Raw genomic sequence first — 23601 nt, 5'->3', positions numbered from 1 at the left:
GTCATTTTCTCTCAGGTCCATAAGAACTTGCAGACCCAGAGCCTCTAAGGCTCAGAAGAGAAATTCTAATGAAGCAATTAAACTGGCAGCTGGAGGTCACTTTAATACTCAGCCTTCCTGAAGGACAGTGTGATGAAACCACTTTCCCTTCTGAACACACAGAGCCACCCCCTAGCCAGCAGCTCCCACTATTGCCTAACCTGAACCACTCCTGGCGTATCATTCCCCCAAACCAGAGCAGAGTTAAAGCTAGGCTGGAAACTGGGTAACAGAAAACACAGAGAAGTTACCAAATTTGTTGAAACCCATCTCCTGGTGTACTTTGCAGGTCAGCTCTGTGTGGTACCCTCAACATTTTAATAGAAGCTTTTAAATAAATTGGTTTCCCTCCATTTTCATTATAGCGGGATGAAATTCTAGAAAATCCACCTGAGCCATGTTTTCTAAGCTCGGAGGCCCCTCAGAATAATGAGGTTCTACATCAATAAGAGTGCCGGGAGCGAGGGACTGCCGCACAATTCCACAGGTGCCCTCTGCAAATCTTAAAAGGCGCCGATCCCAGCAGCAGGACAGATGGCAAGAACTCACTCGCTCATTATTCACCATGGCTCTAGCAGGGATTCAGGCCTCACGTTGCTGCCTTTGGGTGCAGCCCGCTGTGGGTTACGTGAAAGGAGATTGGCTGTGTTTATCACTTCGTTACCTTAGTGGTACATCTAGTGATAAACACCTGACAGAAACCGCTGGAGGAAAGAAACGTTTAACTAGGCTGATGGCTGTATTTTTAATTTTAAATGTGTTTCCTCTGCATGCCGAAGTTTGGCTTTCATTCCCAGTGCTCCAGCTTGGGGCTATCTGTAGGCTCACCCTACCTTCTAGATGAGCCACCATCTGTGTCACAGAAGAGAGAGGCAAGACTGTCACTGAAGCCCCGGTGGCCTTGCATTCCCCAGACTGACCTGAGAGGCCCTGTGAGTCAGACTGGGACATAATGCTGTCCTTACTCCATTGCACCCACTCTTTCCCTCTTTCTGCTCACAAATGCAAGTTCAAGCTGGATGCTCTTCCCTAGCTTTCCAGGTTCCCAGAGCCCTTAGTAAGCCAAGATCCTCAAGTCATTCAGAGAGAGAGGCCATACTCAACAACAAGGACATGGCGGGTGATACATGCAATCAGCACCTAACAATGAATGAATGTATGAAAGAATGAAAGAATGAATGAATGAATGAATGAGCTAACCTATCAACCAGCCAATCAATGGAATCTAGACCTCCTCACTTATAACCAAGGACGTTTTCCATTCCATATTTAAATTTCTATCATTTTTTTTCAGTGACAATTCAAGTCCAGGTTCACCAGAAATAGAAGTCAATTTTTTTATATTTTATCAAAATACTTATTCTTACTTTAGGGATTATGATAAGGGCTTCCTTTGAGTCCCGGGCCTGCTAGTAATGTGTACTGCACCTTGACCCAGACTCTCTTTGTCTCTTAAGGAGATTTTCAAGAAGATGACACTAAAATAACTTGTATTTTGTTCTGACTTCAGCATTCTGTATTTTTATTAACTCTATGATTGTTGATATTTCCATTATCACTATCGTAATTACTACAGGTTTTTTTTTTTAACAAAAACAGGATGACATATGCCATTTAAGCACAGTTTATTATGGGATTGATGGTACATTTGAGGTCTACTGAAAACGCCCTGAATATAATCATTATTAAAAGTATCATTAGCTGCTGTTATTTTTCCCCTTGCTAATGCTCTAAGTAACAGGAGCAAGAAATTGCCTTTGGTGTCTCCACCATGAATGACTGGCTTTGTATGAGCTTCAGCTACGGAGAGTCTTGTGTAAGCATTGGACATCAGGGTGCACTTCCTATCCAGTGTCCATCTGGCCATAAAGATGAATGGCTGGGATTTCAATGCTGGCCTTCACGAAACCCTGGATAACGAACTGCATCTCGGAGCCAAGCATCCAGCCTAACCAGAGCATTGCCCTACCTGGTTCCAAACCTCTGCAGACTTCCTGATCCCACAGTCCAGTGTGCTTTGGCCACTGTGTGCAGCAGATTTCTTTTCCTGTTTACCTGTATGCCTTTTTCATGCTTAATTACGTTGTTCTGAAGGTTATTTCTAAATCATAAGAAAAGATGGCTTAACTTATACAAAGCTGTGCCCTTAACAGCATAAATGTATAAGTTAGAAAAAATAGGTCATGTGTTCTAATTTCTCATTCTAAAAATGTACAATTATAGGTCCCATCTGGGTCACTGCTAATTAATTTTGTGTTGTGACAGACACCTGACAGGGACAGATGAAGGGAGGGAGGGAGGAAGAGAGGAAGGGAGGGACTACCCTGACCCATGGTGTCACGGTGACTTCAGTTCATCATGACAGAAGGGCATGGCGGTGGAGGGCTCCAGCTCTGGTGTTCAGAGCATGTGAGCTGGATAACTCATGGAACATAAACCAGAAAACAACGGAGTGTACCATTTATATGGATGCTCCGACTTCCACCAGCCCATCCCAATGCCCAAGGGCTCCAACAGCCCTCTAAACTGTACTGAAATCTAGAAGCCCAGCGCTAAAATTATCAGCCTTTGGGCGATACCTCAGATTCAAACCATAACGCTATGTATCAAGTCTGTATCGATAACACAACTATTTCTGTGGCGTTTAGATTGACTGTTCTTTTCTCACTCACATCTCATCCTTATGGGATATATGTGGTCTCTCTGTGCCCACTCTCTCTGCTTCTTCTCCTGTGACCCTGGTAATCTCCTTAGCTCCTGTCCTCTGAGCTTTCCTTTGTCCCTTGAATGGTGGCATGACCCCTAAGAATTTACCTGTTTCTCCTATATGTGACCACACTTACTCGCATGACTTCAAGAACCACCCGAGTAGAAATATACATACAATTACATGCATATCTCCAACTAAGACCCCCACCTTGAACAATGAACTCAAACTCTAAACTCTATACATAGGACAGCCATTACACACAAAAGTTTCCTGTCGAACCCATAAAGCTTAACTCTTTACTCAGTCAATGGCATTGTCAGTTACCTGTTCTTTAAACAAATAGTTTTCACCCCAATCTCTTTTAACCACCCACCTTCTACCATGTAATTAGCCCATGGGTCTTTCATTTTGTCACCATAACAGGCCTCTAGTATGAACGGTCCCTTCTTTCCATTCCTAAGACAATTGCCCAGAGTAAGACTCTACCACGCAAGCATTTCCCATTGACACTCAATGGTCTTTATTGACCCCTTTTCTTTGCCAACTCATTCCTTACAAAGCTCACTGTAAAATATAGCCTTGAATAAGTTATTCCTGTTACGTGGAAAAATGTATATGGACTAAATCTAACTAAATATTATTTCAGTTTTTTCTTTTTAGTTAAGGCACGGAAGAGTATTCAACCTGGATGGCCTTTATTGGCTTTGGTCTCCGTGCTTCTAAACAACTGTCTGTACTCCAGGCACAAATCTTGCCTTTCCTGCTGCAAAGTCCTTGTGTTATTTTCCCATCTACCCTCCTCTGGCAGCCTCCCTCACCTTTTGACTCACTGTGTGCCCTCTGTCACTTAAATGTCGCCTCCAGTGTATAAGCTTTTCCAGCTTCCAGGACCAAATGAGTCACTCACTCCCTGCTGCTTTCCTGTGATTACTATGGCAGTGTGCTGAGTCCTAGGCACACTAAGACAGAATTCCATTAGACATATTCATAAATGTCTAAGGAGTTTGAGGCCCAGTATCAGAGAACGAGGAGCCGTCCAGCTAGCTCCTAAGCCCGTTGACCCTCCTAATATTCCACACTGCCTCTTCTCTGCTCATTGGACATCCCTGTCTGAAATCACATGACCCATCCATAACAGAAGCATGGTGTTGGTGACAGTGGAAAGCTTCTCTTTGACAGCAAGCACATTGTGCACATTTTCTCAAATAACCCAGTGTCTCATGTATCATAGGCCCCCATATTAAACTATTCCAGCCAATGAGACTAAAACTGAATGTTGATGACCACATCTGGGCTAGATAGACCCAGGTTAGCCTACCAGAAAGCCAGATCTCTGAGCCACTGCATTCCAGTGACTCTCAGTGTTGGTGCAGCCCACTCTTTATATCATAGTTTGCCGAGTCCTTCAGGGTGTCTGTTTCTAAGCATCCTTCTGTGCACTGCCTAGGCTACTCCAGCTGTTTCGTGATGACAACGTGGTCAGATGACCACATGTTGTATGGTGTATGTTTTGATGTATCTGCCACCCTGAGTCCCTCCCAGAACCTGTCTGCCAATTTACTTGGGCACCTCCATCCTAGGATGGGATCCTATTTGAGGTTTTGCTTCCTCTTGCCCATTCTCTCCAGCTATGGTTGGTTAAGACAAGCCCTGCTGTACAAGGAGATATGTTAGTAGTTAACACAAACTTTCGTCTGTGTATTTGTCCCCAAGGTTCATGGAAAAAGCATTTCATGAGCACAGGAAGGAAAAACACACCCAAATTGGGTGTGTCTCTAATCTGGGTTTTGAGCTGATCATATTCTGTATGTTGAGCTCTAGGGATCATGGAATACGCCAAGGGGGAGCTCTGTCTCCAGTTGTCTGCACTGTGGGTGCTGCGGAAAAAAGGAAGTCAAGACGTGACTGTTATCCCTGCCTGGAGATGGACAGTAAGCTTCCAGCCGATTCAAACTTGTATCAAAGACACTTCTTTGAATCAGTATCTATTTATGTTTTGCTTGTAAAGAAATTTTGCAAGCCTATAAGGTTTCCTTCTTTAGGCAGAACATATAATTCCATCTGTTTTTTGTTTGCTTGCTTGCTTCTGATTACTGCCGCAGAAAGTCAGCATTTAGTCTACAAGATTCTGAAAGACGGTCTTTCCACACCCCACCCCCTTGCTTTATGTTTTTCTCAAGTGAATACGCCTTTCTATTTATTCTACTTGTGAATTTAGATAATTTTTATTAAGTTAATTCTTTACTTGATTTCAGAAGCTCGAGACATTAGCCCTCTAAACACTGCTGCTATTTTCTCTTCCTCCTAGGATCCTTGTCTACGCACCTCTAACATGTCTAAGTCCCTCTTCTGTATTTAGTCTTTCCTTCGCCCATGCCTTCTTCATGCTCATTATTCTGACTTATCTTCCAGATCGTTGTTTCTTGATCATCTTACTCTAATTTACCCAAACATCATTATTCAGGAGTGTCAGTTTAGATGATACTGTGTTTTTTGTGTGCATGTGTGTGTGTATGTTTTGTCTGTTTGTTTTTTATAAAAAAAAACTTCAGTTGTCTCTTTTTAATAGTTATAATGTGACTTTCATAGTTTGCAGTTCTTTACTGAAATATTTTAGTTTGATTTTTATCTTCAGGAGCTTAGTAATCATGTATCTAGTGACCTCAACATTGGGTATGGAAGCAAGTTTGTTTCTGTTGCCTGCTGGTCTGCTGTGTCTCATTTATGTAACAGCATCTCGTCAAGTACATGCCTTCAACAGGCTGCTGGCTACTGCACATGCAAACATACAGGGGATCTACAATGATTCTCTCTCCCCTTAAAGGAAACTTTATATTGCTTCTCCCAGAGTCCATACGTGAACATATAATCAACACAAAATTTGCTTTCCCTTATCTTGAAATTTGTGGGAACCACTCAGATGCCTTGAAGATGGGAACCAGTCATTTTAGAGGCTACTGTACCTTTATTTTACTTAGGATATAATTTTTCTTCCAGGGCCTGTACCTAGCTGGGTTCTGAGCTCATTGTCATCTTTGTTCCCAAAGCCCCAAAAGTACTGCTGACCTTTTCTGAATGGTCAAAACCATTATGGGCAAAGACTGTTCCAAATACTGTGTTCATATTTCACATATTAAAATGGGACATTGCTACATTGAGAAAGTTGCTTTAGATGTCTTCATTTTCAATACTCTTTTTCAAAAGAGTTGGTCTGAGTTGGCATTAAGGAGAATGGATTTTCTATATATACTGCCTTTCCCACTTGGACCCTGAAAGCTTATTCAGGGGGTATGCATACAGTCATGAGTCAAATAAACTTTTTTAATGATCCAACCTTGTAAAATAATACTTAAAATGCACACCATTAGACTTGATGATTTTGAAACATGGAAAAACTTTTGAATTTTCTTGAGTCAAATTCAAAGAAGCTAGCCAGTTGGAGTGTGTGTAAAGAATTTACAGGAAGTTAAAATAGGAAGATCCATTAACCAAGAAAGCCTGGTTTATATTAGAATGAAATGCCTATAAACAAGTAGAACATGGAAATTATTTTGCTGGAAAAATCAGTAACCAAAATTGTTTTAATTGCAAAGATAAAGAAAACTTCAACCATTCTTATAGTAAGTACAAAGTATTCATTTAAAGTCAGGAAGCTTTAGGTGCTGGTAACTGTAACAACTCCTTATCATCAAACCCACCAACAGTTGCATCTCTTTCTGTACCCTAATCTCCCAGCCTGTTTGGTCCTATCAGAGAATTGATTTGTTCAAGTAGCAAAATGAAAACATTCTGATGACCAGGAAAGTTAAACTTTCTAGGAACCACGGAAGGTTAATGATAACCCATCTAAAGCAGTGATGACGAATCTTCCCACTGGTTTCCCTGGTCTAGTTTGTGGTGAGCCATGTCCATAAGAGAGCTTTGTAGAAATCCCCCTTTACACACACACACACACAGAGAGAGAGAGAGAGAGAGAGAGAGAGAGAGAGAGAGAGAGAGAGAGAGAGGGAGGGAGGGAGGGAGGGAGGGAGGGAGGGAGGGAGGGAGTGTCCCTTCTTCCTTTCCCTAGATAATGGACTGAGATAGGTTATTGAAACTATTTCTTGATATGAAGAAAAAAATTAAAAATGCTAGAGCAGGGATGGAGCTGCTTACCAAACCTCTATATCATCCACATGTGATCAGATTTTAAGAAAAACAAACAAACAGAAATATAATGTGCATATGTTTAAAGATGCTAGGAACTGGCTCACCTATCTACCTGAAAACACCCATAACTAATAAGTACACTCTCAAAATTTGCTCACATTGCAAAAGGTAACAATGTTTGCAGTTTGTGCCACTTACCATAATACAGGAATCTGTGGCTTCAAGGTCGAAGTCAGTGATGTTCAGGAGAACACGGTGATGTTTTCCAACTTGAATAATCCAAGAGCACTGAGTGTTAGCTCTGTAGCTATTGGGGTAATATGGAGAGTGAATCTCTCCACTGGGAGCCTGGAAAATCCCACCACAACCTGCAAGTAGGAAACCCAATTCAGCCATGAGAGGACTCCTTGTTATAAAAACTGTAAGTCATCTGGTTCTCAGCACAGATGATCAGTATCCTACCTGGTTAGACTACTGCATCAGTTCTATGCTAAAACTTTAAAGAACCAAATATCCACATTAATTCATTCAATTCAAATTAGATAAGAGAACATGGATAATATGAGTAAAATACTTTAAATATTATAAATAACGATGCTAAAAGTCAATTAAAATTATAATGTGGACTGAGGATATAATTCAGTGGGTAGACTGTTTGCCTATAACATGCACAAGAACCCGGGTTCAAATTCCAGCATGGCATAAACTGTGCATAGCCATGAATCCTGCAATCCCAGTGTTCCAGATGTGGAGACAGGGCGCTCAGAAGCTCAAATTTATCTGTTACTATATCGAAAGTTTGAGGTCTAAATATGGTCATGTCTCAAAAAAAATAACAAAAATAAATAAGATGAATTCATGCTTTCACTGACCATAAGTGTCCCTTTGTTTTTCCCCCTAAAACAATACATACTCTAAGAATCATCCCTGCCTTTGAAGTGTTAGATGGTCCAGTGACTACAACATTGCAAATTACTTAATGTCTGTCTTTGAAATTGTTCATATTCCAGATAGAGTGCATGGCTTAAGTTCTGTTTAATTCTTATAATGTTATCAAATATCTGTTAATGGAAAGTCTATCAATATAAGCCATTGTTCCTTGAATTTATGATAATACAAACAACTGATAGAAAATTTCACCACTGTTTTCTGGCAGTGGCACTAATCTTAATGTTCTACCTATAAATTGATGGGCAATTTAAGAGAGAATTCATATAGCTCCATACTGCCTTGGTGGTAAGAAAGGGCCTAATGTGGGCTCTCATCATATGTCTGCACTATCATACAGCAACGGTACCTTGGCCAAGCCACTGGGCTCTCACTATCATATAGCAATGGTACCTTGGGCAAGCCACTGGACTCTCTGAACTTCCTTCCCCATCCCTGCTTGTAAGATAAGGATATACAATAGACTTCCCTCACAGTGTAAGTTGTAAAGATGAAAAGAGATAGGCCTCATTAGCTAGAAAACTGCCTGGGATATAGCAAACATGCTTCACCTCAGCAATAGTGTGAATGTCTGGTAAAAAAAAAAAATTATACAATGTGTAACTTAAAAAATCTGAACAAGCAACTTCTTTCGACAACCTAAGATCTTGGGCAGAAAATCCCTATTGCAACACTTACTTTTGGATTGACAAATCTAACACTTACTTCTTTTGACCTTTGCTAAGAATTCAATCTACTCTATGGCACGATGTAACTGGACACTTACTGATGTTGAGGTTTGACCTGGGAAATAGGAACTAATCATGTGTGCAGCAAGCAAGTCTCTTCAACCACCATGATTCTACTTCTACGTGGACTGGCCTATTTATGTCCTTAGAGAGGCAAACCCCATCGTGACTTCTAAGGAAGACCATATGCCAAAGCAACACTGGCTACTCGAGGAGTTAAAAAGTTATCAGGGTGTAACTAACGCCTTCTTCCAATAACTGTAAAATTCAGCTAGGCTTCGGCTCCAAGACCTGCAGGATATCTCCATATATGTTCACTTACCTCCAGGGACTGCTTGCCATGAAGCATTGAAACCTCTCCCATTTACACTGTTGTCAGTCTTAAATCGGATTGCTAGTTCATTTCCAGTGCTGGAGATCTGCATGGGATTCGCTGATGATGTTCGCGAACACAGCTGAGCTATTCTTGGAGAGTGAAAGTCGGGGCCTGCATAGATCTATCAAGGGGTAGAAAAGGACTTTACTTAAAAAGACACACTTAGGCATTTCACTCCTTCTTGAGTTTTTTGTTTTCAACCAGTTCTTAGAATCTATTATGATTAGAGATTGTACTCAGTCTCCCTGGATGAGATGAACTATAAATTTGAACTGAATATTTATGGGCACTCCCTCTGCCTTATGTACAAAAAATTTTAATAACCCACAAGATATCTATTTGCTACATCAGATGGAATAGTGAAGTCAGAACACAGAGATTATTCCAGAATCCCCCTATCTTTTGTTTCCATATATGGGTTGCTGCTTTCTCTGACAGAGACATTGCATGTAATACAGTATAAAGACAGACTTTCTAAATCTTGTACGTCTCAGGAGAAAGATGTTCTTACTTATGAACACTGAGTTCATGGAAGGCTTTTGATTTTCTAGTTACATTTTTAGGAAATTTCATCTACCCTGAAAATGGAACGTTTGATAAGATTTGGAATCAAACGTAAGAGGATTGCTTCTTCAGAGGGAGTTGAAATGCAACCTGCAGAAGTGTATTCTGGGCATTGCAGGAGTGGTCGGCATCTTCCTATGCCTGCTCTGAAGACTGTGGCCAGGATTTCCCACAGGGCTGTAGAAACCCTTTAGGTCTCTCCCGCATGAGTGCAGCCCTCTCAGGCCCCTCCAAGTTTGCCTGACTTTATGTCTGACTGGAATCCCTCAACTCAGTGGCACACTCTGCCAGAAAGGGTTTCGTTTCCCTTGCCCTACCTCCAGGAGAACTCGCCTGCTGGACACGGCTTATTTAAAGTGTGCATGGGACTGGGGGTGAGGGAAACAAAATGACTTAGAGAAGACTCTACTCCCATCTTCAAGATCTTCTCCGAGTTGCTTTGCAGAAGACAGACTACTTCGGGGGACAGTTTTCAAGAATATCGATGTCTAAGCCTGCACAGCATCCAGGGCCAAAGTCAGCAAGGCCTCTCTGGGTGAGACCTCACTGGGCAGCAACCCCTCTCACCACTCCAGGCCTGGACTCTTTCCTTCTGCTCCTCCGCAATGCCCTCCCTTCCCTGCTCACCCGCAAGCCCTCAGCTGACTGATAGGGAATTCACTCAATAGTTCCCTGGGGAGAGAGTGAGAACAAGAAACCTACTTTGGAGGAGGAGTATATGACTTGAATCTATAATGATTTCTTTGTCTGATTATCTCTCTCCCACATCCCCCGACCCCCAGTCAGTCAGGAAACGCTAAAGAAAAAGAAACCGCTCTTTCCCAGAGGGCTGAGCACCAGCACAGTAATCGCAAAGGAACGAAGCAAAGCGGGTCATGGCTCTGGGCTTATTTTCATTATGAGGAACTGATGTTTGCTGTTTGCAAGGCCCTGAGAGTGCCATGCAAAGCCTGGCTTCAGGAAGGGCCTCTGAGGTTGTCTCTCGCACACACACTCCTACTCTCAGGAGCACAGCAACGAGCACACATCCTCAGAGAACACCGCGCTGGCGCTAAGTGCCGACAAGCCGGCAAAATAATCTTTGTTTTCCCTGGTCCTGCATCCCCTTGAGATCACAAACATAATGGGTACGAGTTGGCTAGGCCTAGAAGCCTCCAACAGAATAAACACCGCTGCTTTGGACATTCTTTGCTTCCCCTGGCGCTGGGCTTAGCTCACAAATGACCACTGCTGAGAGACCCTGACTGTGCAAACTGCCCACACCAAACAATTGTCTGGTTTAATGTACTAGGGTGGGGATTTCCTCTCCTGGATGCCAATCTAGGCTCTCCACAGAGCTTTCTTGGAGACCGAAACAAAATCGGCCTGGGATTTCCTTAACCAAATCAACAGAATGGCGATTTTTGGTTCCCATAAATAAAACATGGTCAAGTGGGAAAGGATGGAAAGAATTTCAGGGTGTGGCTCATTCCACTCCCGCTTGTGACTAACGCTGTGAGGGAAGAAATGGCATGCTGGTCAGAGATTAACGAGTGGTTTTTAGCAAATGCCCGAGATGGAGAGTATTTCAAAGTCCGCAATTTTAGTCTGTTTTGAACATTGCTTTCTGCTCTGTTAGCTCCATTTATTTTGAAGATCAAGTCAGCATTCCAGGGCTATGAGTAGCCCTACGGCTGTTGCTTTGTAAAACTGACCACTTTCTGAACAGCGATCCTGTAAGGGAAGAGACGGCTCCCCATAGAATTTAATGGACCCCAGAAAGTCCAGTGTCTAGTGACAGTAAGTCCTACTTGGCTGTGCACAGCAGGATAGGAGACATGTTTGAGCTGGCATAGGACACCTACCCCCAACAGTGCTGCTTGCTGACTGGAGTCTCTCATTTTTGTCTCTATGCTCTTGAGACTGCTCACGAGAGAACACCCTCCACCCCTGTCTCGGTGCATGTAATAGGTGTGACAAGACCCGAAGCACAATGAATCCATTTACATTTTGCCAAGTGAGCACCAATCACATGTACTCTGGAATACAAAAATGAAGGGCTTGGAACCTGGAACAGTGTACGGCGCTACAGAGAATCAGCTGCCAGCCCTCTGTAAGTGTTGAGGGTTTTATGTAATCAAGTAGTATTTTTGTTGGTAGAGAAACAACTTCAGCATCCCACGGGTCTTTCTTCCAGCTACAAGGGCAAATTCCCAGAGGCGCCTCATTCTCTCCTAAACACCATTGCTCCAGTAACACAGAGGCGTGACACAGTAGCAGTACTGCCGCAGAGAAGGGTATGGATTTGACCCAAGGCCTCCCAGTTTGGGCTTTGACTCCTTTTCTCTTATCACTGTCTGTACCCACCACTAGGGCTTGAGAACCCCAACTTATCAAATAACTTTAAAGGGTCCAACTTTTCTTATAAAGGCCTTTCTACTATTTTCAATCTTCGCTCGTATTTCATTTCATCTGGGTAGCATAAGGCAGCGAGTGGCAACTAGATTCATTTCATAGGTTGTCCGTTTGCAGAGGAGAGAACCCCCTGGAGGAAACCACATCAAGACTGGCATATGGCAAACATCAGTTGGCAGAGAGAGCCGTGAAACTCTTCCTCTCCTAGCCGTACAGAAGAGCACACCCAAGTAAAGCCCAAGATACACGAGTGTGGGAGAGGCTTGAGCTGTGTACATGACCTATGACGGTGACGAGTGCTGGGACCAGGTATTGTCAAGGGCATGCTTTTCTCTCGTCTCACTAGCACACTCTCATCGCCGTTTCTTAATAACTCTCTCTATTTCTATTCATAACCTTGTATCCCTAGTCTACTTCTTTACCCTGGGACACATGAAACTGGAAACTTTGACAGGTGCCATCCACGCCTTTAACAGCCACCATCCAGGTGATCACAAGAAAGGCCACGAACTTGAGACTCGACTTCGACAACTGTAATATGTGAACAGAATCTTCCTCTTTGTTTTTCCCCACGGGACTATTCACATTCCATTGTGAATGTGGTCGTGTACAATCACTGTGACCCAAATGTATCTCCTTATCATGAATCAGAGCCGTGGACGCTTTTGCTCATTCATAAATATTAGATGCTTACTCTTTGCTGGGTGTTTGGGGCTATGAATGCATCGTTCATAAACATTAGATGCTTACTCTTTGCTGGGTGTTTGGGGCTATGAATGCAGGGGAAAAGATAGAAACAAACCAAATATCCAGCCTCGTGGGGGCTACATGTTATTAGCTGTAGAATGGTGTGAAATAGTCCCCACGGCTGAGGTGATGGGGAGTTTGTGTGTGCCTAGAAACTATTCAACTTGGTTGATACTTCCAAGTTGATTAGTATAAACTTTAAGACCCCAAACTCTCAAAGGTTGTCTTAATTTTCTGAGATAAACTCTTGAAGTAGCATAGGAAAGTCCTTATCTACAAAGGCCTTTTTTTTTTTGTAGATAAAGGTCACCCTGAGTGACTTTTAAAAAATCCCCTGTAGCTGCTGCAGCTGTACCTCCAGCAGAACAGCGGCCAGAACCGCAGGCAGCAGCTGCAGCTGTGAAGGCAGCGGTGGCACACGTGCTCAGTACACTGGGGCCCATCTTCCCACTGACTTCCAAATGCAGGGTGTTTCCTCTAAGGGAGATTCCTCGCTCCCCTCAGACCAGAGGTAGAAGTGTGGGCTGCTAAAGGGCCCAAGCATAGTCTTTATCTACAGGCAGCAGAGACAGGGACGAGTGAATCAGCTTCCTGTGCTTCCCTAAAAGGGGCCAAACCCAAGCAGTCCTCTGTGACTCTTCTCCTTCATTGGCTCTCCTTTCCCATTGTTCCCCAAATGCTGCTGTCTGTCCTTACTTCCTAGGGAACCGGCCCCAGCCAAGGCCCCCACAAGGATAGAGACCCAATTGGCATATTAATCCCATATGTCTGCTAACATTATCCACAGCGAGGCGATACTTCTTAGAATGTCTAAGAATAGAACAGGGCTAGCCCCTGGAAAGAATGTGTGCCGGCTCCTGCTTTGCCCTAGCGTGGTAACACAGGGAGAAACAACCCGACTTCCTACCTCCAGGGTGTCGAAGTTGCAGCTTGCGTGTTGTTCCACATCAAAATCATGGATGGTGAGCTGGATACTACTCCCTGGGGCTCCGCGAATGTTCCAGATACACTCCTTGTTGTGGAGATAGTTGAGAGGGTACCCAGGGCTGCTGAAGGAGCCCGCAACTCCAGACATCTCCCCACCACAGCCTGTCAGACACAAAAAAACTCAGTTAATGCTAACTGGCAACAGTGGCCAGGACATATTTAAGCCTTCTTCTAACTAAAGGTGACAGAAGACGTGCAATGCCTTGTACAGGAGAAAAGTTACGATAAAGTTTAATTTTCCCGCCACAAAGCAGTAAGAAGAGCATGGGTGTAGTTAAGAAGCAGAACGCACACTTGGGATGTACACTGCCCTGGCTCCCCAGCGGAAAGGGCGAGAGACGGAAAATGATAGTTATGAAAGTTATTTTTTAAGATAAATGCATATTACTTTATTTCCATAATAATGTTGACTTCTTATTCCTACCACATCTTGATTTCCTTCATTAGCTTTAGGTGAAAAGACCTAGGAGGAAGACAGCGGATTTTAGGAGTGGGGGTCCTGTGTCTACTGCAGAATTTCAAATCTACAAAGGACCTGCTTCTAGCCAGGGCTGGTGGTGCCTGTCTGCAGTCCCAGCAGGGGAAGCGGTGGCAGGATCAGGAGGACAGGGTTAACCTCAGCTCACAGCAAGTTTGAGCCCAGCCTGTAACATCTGAGATTGACTCAGGAAGAAGGGAGGAGGGAAAAAAGGAGGGAGGGAGGGAGCCCTGATTCTGGCTCCAAGTTCCCAAAGTGCTAGCTAGCACCTTCTTCGCAAGCTTTGCTGCTACTTCCACTGGGACTTTTGTTCCAGACTTTTTTTTGCAGCTCAAAGCAATACCTTTCCTATGTCTTACAATGTTTCTCCTTTTATTTCTGGAGTGGGGGGAAATCCCATTTAAAAAAAAAAGTTAATGGTCTAAAAATCAGTGTCATCATAGATTAGGAAATATTTTTGTGCTGTAAAATTACACTAAAAATATTCCTGAAGCTAAAACCAGCATAGTCTGTACAATTCTTCAGTACCATCTGCTCAACTCTAGGGGGCGCCGTTCAATTTGCTCTAGAAATTGTCACTTCCTGAGCTTGGGCACCAGTGGGGCCTGTGTTATGTTCAAACATAGAGCTTTTGCCCAAATTACAAGAGAGTGAGGCTATTCTGTTTACATGTTAGGGTTCTTTTTTTTTTTTTTTTTTTTTTTGGTTTTTCGAGACAGGGTTTCTCTGTGGTTTTGGTTCCTGTCCTGGAACTAGCTCTTGTAGACCAGGCTGGTCTCGATCTCACAGAGATCCGCCTGCCTCTGCCTCCCGAGTGCTGGGATTAAAGGCGTGCGCCACCACTGCCCGGCTCATGCTAGGGTTCTTAACAACCTTTTTATCAAATAAATAATGCAATGAGGAAGCCCTTCGAGAGAAGGAGCTGGGAGCTCAGCTAGCGCATCTCTGTATCTTTACTGAGGTTCTATCCATCAGCCAATCAAATCCATTATTTGAAAATCACAGTTGACTCATCTGAGCCTCTGCATCACGTTTTCCCACTGTTTCCACTTGTTTTAGATTTCCGTGTAAATTCCATATACATAACAGGATACTAACGCCCTGCCCCATCCTGTGCACTGGGATGATGATACCAGGCTCTGGACTCCAGTGAGGCTTCGAAAGCTGCAGCTACAGCTCTGTTGATCCGCAATTCAAGACCTATGATAAGCAAGATTTGCTTAATAATACGAGTAAAATATTGTTTTAAGTGTATCATTCTATGCTCCCATTAATAGTGAGTGAGGTTGTGTGTGCCTTTGATAACAAATTTCTAATACTGGCAGTTTTATCCTGTCGGGAAAACATGTGGTTATGGAAGATAAACGAGAGGGTCTGCGGATGCTGGAAAATTCTGTCAAATTCTGTGTTTCCTTCATGTTCTCATTACTTCTAATAAATCTGACTTCAAAGTTCATGTCAAATACAAATTAAAATGTGAAATTTAGTACTTATGATTGAAACCATAAATGTCTAGAAAATAAAGTCAATTCTGATAATTATGTTAGAATATGACTGTATCTTTGTTGCTCTAAATTGAGAAAAAAAAAGCAAAATCATTTTCCAGTTTCCTTCCTTCACTTGTTGCTCACTTATTAAGGCATTTATCACTGAGGGTAAGCATTGCTGCAGAAACCAGGTGCATTTAATGTCCGATCACTGGGTATTTGCCTGAGGGTAAGCATTGCTGCAGAAACTAGGCCCTTTTAATGTTGTTATCCTGAGTATATATGCCTGTGGGCAAGCATTGCTGCAGAAACCAGGTACATTTAATGTCTTTTAAAAAACAAATTTATGCACATACATTTTTAGGACTATACACCATTACACCATTATTGCTTTTTCTTCCATTCTCAAAGATTAATTTCAACATTTTTATTTAAAAAACAAGCGAGTTGTTTTTTTTTTATATATATACTTTATTGATTAGATTTTCAAAGCAGCACCAGAGCCAAGGATCTGATCTCAACATCTCTGTGCGCAGGGATGAGTCGGGGTCAGGGTCGGGGTCGGGGTATTAATACTCTGTTATGTACAAAGGAATTTATCAGGAAACCTGAAACAATTGGAAAACACAGTGGGAAAATATGATCTAGCTGAAGCTTAGATGACTCAACCATGATTTTAAAACAATGGATTTGATTGGCTGATGGACAGAACATAATAACCATAAGCTCCTCTCGAAGGATTTCCTCACTGGGTTGTTTATTTAATAAAATGGTTATCAAGAGTCCTAGCACGTAAGCAGAATGGCTTCACAGGCCCCAGTGCTGCCCAAGCTCAGGAGTGTCTGTTTCTAGAGTAAGTAGACTGGGAATGGGGCCCTCTAGAGTTTTTTATACTGTTTTGATTTTGTGTTTTGTTTTTTTATTATTTTGAAATAATAAAAATGTGGTCTCATTATGTACCTTTTGTTTGCCTGGAACTAACCATGTAGACCAGGCTGGTCTCATAAAGATCTGTCTGCCTCTCTGAGTGCTGGGATCAAAGGTGTGCCCTACTACATCCGGCCCTTAAATGGCCTTAATAACAACAAGAATGAATGCATGATCATGCCATAGTCTGTTAGACTGGTGACTTTGGGTATGAAACAAAGTCACAGGAAGAAATTAGAAAGGGAATGCTGGAAATGGGAAGATTCATGACAACCAACGGTCACCTGGCAATAACATAAGAGGTGACTCCAGACTACCAATGCCCTTTGTGTGGCTATGCTGAGTTTGTGGTTGAATGAATAACAAAATACAAAGAAAATAGGGAGGTTTTAATAACTAGACATTCTTGATGAAAATAGATGAATGTTGACTTAGAAAACGGATTCCAGGGATCTACATGGAGAATCTGACAAAATGATAAAAATGTCAACCAATGAGAGAACAAGAGCATGATAAATAAGAACTCTCCAGAGTTTCAAATTTAGAAGAACAGTGATGTGGCTCCTTGCCCCCAGTTTGTCAAAGGCTTTCACAGAGACAATAATATTTGTAACCGTTTAATTAGCACGTTAGATGGAACACTTTCAGACACCGCCAAGTACTTGGACTCAAGGTGGGCTGTAACATTAGACAAGGTGGGCTTCAACTCTGACTGTGAAACTTCATGGATAAGTAATTTATTATCCCCAATCTTCAGATCAACTGCACGAATATTAGTCCATAATTCATAGAGTTATTATATAGGTTAATAAAGGAGCCAAAATAAGGCTTTTGGAAAAGTGTCTTGAATAGGACAACTGCTCTGCTTTTGATTGGCTCACAGCAAGAGTTTTCTAGACGTGAGAACACAGTATAAAAAGCTTGGGGCTAGGATAGAATTGTTGGCTAAAAATTTCGCCATCAATAGAGAAAAGATACAAAACCCGTTACTCATTAAGTTGTATGTTTTTAAAAACTGTTCATGTGTATACGGTAGTACAGTTTTCAAAAGGCTTTTAGTAAAAAAGACTCATTATCTTGTTTGACATTCCTAACAACAACACGGGGTGGGCAAGGCTCACTTTAGAGGTGAGCTGTGAGTCCAGGTCACTCAGGGAAAATTCTCAGCTTCCCCTCCCAGCTCTAGTTCTCTGCTGTCCATTAAGCCCATTGGCCACGGCAGCCTGACAGCGCTGCAGAGCTGTGATGACTGCACTGGACACTACCCTCATGGCTTCTCTGGCCACTGACTAAACAAGGGATTTCCACAGCAACCTGGATAAAGGAAGCGGAGCAACATCCGTTTGTCAGCTCTGAGACAAATCTGACACTGTGGTGTGTCAACGTCACAGACGGCAGCTGGACTGGACCGCAGCAGCGCTGGGAAGCGGCCCACAAGCTTTTCCAGGTTTAAGCGGCTGAGCTTTAGAAAACCTTTACCAGTGACTGATAATCTACTTGATTTTTTACTTCCCTCCAAATCCTGCCATTGGCTGAAAGGAAGCGTTTACCTTATCAGCAGGAAACACACTGCTCTAGGCGCTCTGAACAAGGGAGAGCTGAAAGCTGTTGCTGCGCCTATTTAGTTTGATAGATTACTAGTTTTTTTCCCACAGAATAACTCACCCAATACTATTTTGTTTTGTCTAAAGCAAGCTATGAATTTTTAAATTGCAGCACAAAATTACAGTCAGGGTCTCCTAGGAGAATTCTATCTTTAAACCAATTACACTCAGAAGCACAGAGTTTCGATTCATCCTCTTGTGCCCCAGAATCACTCAAATCACCATCACCTCACATCTGGTGTTTTCCTAACACCATAATCCAGAAGCCAATTTGTCAGGGGAGTGTTGGTACAGAACAAATATGACCAAAACCACAAATGCTGGCGGAAAAGAAACTGCAAAGCCGGCTCCCAGGGTACCACCACACTCTATTCTCTACTTCCCGAGGGAAACCTGAGAAACCAGCAGTTGGTGGTACCAAGCCCGAGAACCAGAGGATAGTAAAAACAACAACTACAGTAAAAACAAATGCTAAACACACAAAAAATGAGAAATACAAAAATATAAAAAATGAAAAAAATACTCAACAGTATATTGATTTATAACATAATAGTTTAAAATGCAAACTTTTGTTCTGTAATAATAACTTGAAATGGGTTCAAAGGCCAGGTCAATTTACTCCTTTTACACAAAAGGCCTCTTTGCACCTCTGATGTACTTGGCTATCTCACCTCTGGTTTGTTTTACTGAAGCTGATTTTATTTGAAACACACAAGCACAAAAGCTTGAAGGCAAAGCAACAACAGAAGAATCTTATTTAGTCTCTGTCTGGAATTTAAAAATGCATGGCTATGTCTGGTACAACAGAAACAATATTAAGAGAGTTCTGTGAGGAACAGAACTTTTAGTTATCTTTAAAAGCAAGCAAGTTTAGCAACAGCCAGAAAGGACAAAAAGGAAAAGTTGGAGAGGACTGCAGAAGACTAGGGAGTGGAGTTCCTCTTTGGGTCAGGAGGTTTGATGGGAATTAGCAGAGAGAAACTGGGCGATTAGGGAAGGTCCAAACCGTGACATGGTAAACTCTTTCCTGGTTCTCTTGTTTGACTTCATTCCATAATCATTCTAGCTTGTGCTGTCCTTCACACAAGTAAAGGTTAACCACAATTATTCTCTAGAAAATGAATCTGCAAATTCTGAAGTTCAGGTCAATCCTGACAAATTTGGGAGACTGGCTTTGCCTGTGACTTCAAAGGCAAGAAATATGAGATTTTCCTAAGGACAAGGAAGAAACAAGAAGACAGACAAAGTTACAGAACAGAACATCCTGGCTAAGTAGAGTCGTTTCCCAGATTCATGTCCACCGGGAACCCGAGCATGTGATAGGCAGGTCTTTGCAACATTATTGCATCAAGAAGAGGTTACGGGATTAGGGTGGGGTTGAAATCTCACATGACTGATGGCCTTATGAGAAGAAAGACAGTGAACCCAGCACTGAGAGGAGGCACCCATACAAAGGTAGAGGCAGAAGTTGAGTTCATAGCTGCTCAAAGTCACAAAACCCAAGAATTTCCAGCCCACAACAGAAGTTCGGAAAGGAAGGAACATTTTTCCCTGGGGTACCTTTTAGTGGGATGGCCTAGCCAATACCTTGAATTTAGGTCTTCTATAGTAAAGTGATAAATTCCTGTTGTCTTAAGGCACCTCCCCTGGGTACTTTATTACAATAGCCTTATGAAGTTAATACATTTCATTCTTTTGCTCATAAATGAGACCAGCAAACTCCCAGGCAGGCAGGAGGCAGCAGCAGTCTGGGTGTCACATGGGAAGGAGGGTGATGCGTGAGTTCTCCTCCCTCATCTTGTACTGATCACTTCCTATTTATCTTCTCAGATAATAGATGATGCTTAGACAAGGATGAGGTTAGAAATAGAAAAGATCTACCATTGAGGAAGCCAGCAACAGACACTGGGTCCAGCACCACATTAGGGGGAAATAAGAAGTTAAAAAAATAATTTAAAAAAATCTAAAAGGTCATTAAGGGTTAGAAATTTTCATCATCCATGGGAACCTCACTCCTACCTCATATTTTGTAATAATGTATTTTGACTGATTTCTATATAATCTATTGAATCTATTTTCTATATCTATAATCTATATCATATATAATATATGCTTGGAGTGATGTTATACATTTTTAATACTACAAACAAAGAAAAAAAAACCCAAAACAAAACAATCCTTATCATGAAGAGTACGACTTGGACAAAACATCCCAGAAGTTTAAAATCAAGGCTGCCTATAGTTATAAAATGACAGGACCCGCTACGCAATGCAAAGGTATGCAAGATTGAGTCAACAACAACCTCTAACTATCTAGGATGTCCTGGATCATCTTAGTACATCAGCAAAAGAAATAAATCCAGGCTGGTCATACTCTATATAAAATTTAATTTCCTGTACATAAAGGATAAACATCTTTCATTTGAATCCAGAGAAATATAGCCAGTCTCATAAGCTTTTTGCTGTGATGAACAGCACCCTTTTCCTTCCAATCTCCTATTTCTATTTTGAATTTAGATTTAGATTTGAAATGTTTTCCCAGTAGAAATTCTGCGCTTACAGTTCTCTAGGATAAATCAATCCATTAGTTATACTCATCCTGTTGATCGCCTCGCATCTACCTTCTCTCTGACTCTCAGAGAGTTTTGAAATTATTTAAAAATTCTAAACAAAGTGCAGTATGACATATCTGCAAAGGAAACAAAATCAACGAAATGGAATAAATGTCTTCTAAAATAAGTCACACATCAGGCTAGTAACAGCTAATCCTAGGAACAAGCAAAGATGGAGGAATCACGCCTCATGCATTAGCAAGTCCAACGTTCACACTTCCATTTTTTCAATATTCAAAAGCGCCAGTTTTTCAAGGTCATTATTTTAGACAACTTTTTCTAGGCAGAAGTTCAGGGAGCCTCCGGGGCTCCACATCACTCCCTTCTCTGTAATTCTGCCTTTCACTTTGCCCTCAGTTCCCAAGCCTTGCTCCACAGGGAGGTGTGTCACACCAGAAAAATGTCCAAAATCAGGCAGCACCATGTGGATGGTGTTGACACAACCATGGACTTAGTCATGTCAAGGAGAGGCCACTGCCTGACAGTGGACTGAAGTTAACACAGCTGTACCCTAAGAGGGAGACTTGGAAACAGACATGCAGAAGGGGAAAGGCTGTGAACGATGGCAGCAGAGACTGGTCACAGGAAAAGATGAGTCCAAGATTCTTTCCTGTTAGTCTTATATCCAGGACTGTAGCCAGTCAGCCAGCCAACCTAGTCCCCTCTCTAATGGGGAGGAAAACAACTGAGTCAGCAAATCCTCCCACACTCCACACTGTCTGCTGACCCAGTCCAGTCCCTTGTCGCTCTCACTGCAACCTGACTCCTCCTTGTAGCTTTTTCTGCAACTAACCCTGGACAACAGACTGGCTAATCTTCCTGTGTTTTTTTTCCCTAATCAAACAACTCCATCAGTTGTGTGTGGTGACTCCAACAGAGCATTAAGGGAATGAATCAGGACAGGACTGAAGCAGAGCTCAGTGGTAGAACACATGCTTAGCAAGTTTGAGTGTGAACGATGCCCTGAAAGAAAAGACATTGTGTGCAAAGCTGTTTGGACGAGTCCTAACATCAGCCTTTTTGGACTAGTCCTTTGCCTGACAATGCACTAAGGCCTCACCACAGAACTCCATATTTTATTGCTACTTGAACTGAAAGACAAGATGCTTAGTGTAATTTTGTGGGGAGCTCTGGAAACTAGAACATAAGTTGCATGGGAAAGATTCTATAAATTCTTTCAATATGCCTATTGTTATGGAATTCACTTATAGAATTAGCCACTGCAAGCTCTGAACTTGTTTATATTTTCACAGTGAAACTTGTGGGGGAAATCGCTGACTTCAGACAGCAGACAACTACTTAAAGCACCGACTTCGACGTCAGATGCCAAACACTTCTTTGTGCTGATCCCACAATCCTTGGACTTCTGAGGCTGAGCTACATAATTTCTTCACGGTTCCTTTCTCCATCATTTTCCTCTACAATATGAGACAATGTTGCTTCTTGCACAGAATTATTGGAAGGAGATATGAGATAATATCTTAAAGTACCCAGGACATTGAAATTACCATTTTTAAGAAAAAACACCAAGAGTAATAGTAACTAAAATGCCAGTGAGGTTGGTGTAACTAGGTACAATTTAATCATATTTAAACTCAATTTTCAATGTAGTTTGTAATGTAATTAATAACTTAAGATAGATTTACTGGCCAGAGAAGTGGCTCCACAGGTAAAGGGTTGCTGGCAACTAACATGGTAGAAAGAAAGAGCTGACTCCCATAAGTTGACCTCTGACCTCCACATGCATACTCTGTGTGCACACTTACACACTACACACATAAATAAATGGATACTATAAATAAGTAAAATGTTGAAAAATTCCTAAATATTGACTTAAAATTACTCTTAGGTAGTTAAACCTACATTGCTTACTCTATATGATGAGAAGGAAAAAGCATTAGAAACAGTGTTTTTGTATCATTAATTACAAATATACAGAATGTAAAATTCTACTAACTTCTACAGTACTGTTTCTGTCCTATAGCAGAGACTCTTTCTATTTGGTGAGAGGAAAATGACAAGTGATAATTTCGCTGAGCTCACAGTGGTATTTGCATAAAAATTATTGTTAGATATGCAATAATTAAGAAATATGAATAAAATTAATGTTCCATACTGAACTTAATGACTTGCATGTGTTATTTCGGTTATTTGTGTCTATTACAGTATTTGAAGTTGAAAAGAAATAACTTGAAATCTCTCGGAAAGAATGTGCAATTGCTATCAGGGATATTTGTTGCTAGGAAACCAGAATACAAATAGAATATTTGAGAAAACTCTCCCTTTGGCCCCAAATCAAGGAATACTCTAAATTGTGCAATACATGATTTTGGAAGGTCACGATTGTTGAGGGTTATTATTTTTCTTTTTTTCCATTTTATAATGGTTTGAAAGAGCAGCCATGGAAATAGAGCTCAGATATTTTCAAACAGTAGCAATGTGGGAATTGGGACATAAGGCATTAATGGCTCTGGGTAGAGACTCAGAGCCAAGATTAGACGAAGGTCAGTGTGTGTGTGTGTGTGTGTGTGTGTGTGTGTGTGTGTGTTTACTGCTGTTGTCAAGGAGGCAAAGTGAAAAATGCCAGGGTTTAGCTTTCCCATGCACTGTGAAAGATCCACACGCGTTTACCATTACTTCTGACCACAAAACTCATGATGAAAACCCTTGATTCAAAGGCAAAACAAGCTGAAAACCTTTTTTTGAGTATATCTGTCCAAAAGCAGTGTTATTGGTAAAGAGATTTGTTTGTTGTTTATTTTTGAGACAAGATTGTTCTAATATTGCCCAGGCTGATATCAAATAATGAGCTCAAGAGAGTTTATTGCTAGTCTCCTAAAAATCTGAAAAT

General features: G+C 41.8%; 1 protein-coding gene across 2 annotated transcripts in view; it reads right to left on the bottom strand.

Moving 5' to 3' along the window:
• Cubn (cubilin) overlaps positions 1-23601 on the bottom strand; it is a 206569-nt gene that overhangs the window by 98202 nt on the left and 84766 nt on the right. For both annotated transcript variants that reach the window (XM_057787625.1, XM_057787624.1), the window contains exons 29-31: positions 13563-13744; positions 8897-9071; positions 7097-7266 (exon numbers count right to left, since the gene is read on the bottom strand). In XM_057787625.1, the coding sequence (XP_057643608.1) occupies positions 7097-7266; positions 8897-9071; positions 13563-13744 (527 nt within the window). The remainder of the gene's footprint in view (positions 1-7096; positions 7267-8896; positions 9072-13562; positions 13745-23601) is intronic.

Source organism: Chionomys nivalis, chromosome 13, assembly GCF_950005125.1.
Source record: "Chionomys nivalis chromosome 13, mChiNiv1.1, whole genome shotgun sequence".
Classification (NCBI taxonomy): Eukaryota; Metazoa; Chordata; class Mammalia; order Rodentia; family Cricetidae; genus Chionomys; species Chionomys nivalis.
Note: the sequence above shows the minus strand (reverse complement) of the source record. Positions and strands in the feature narration are given on the sequence as shown.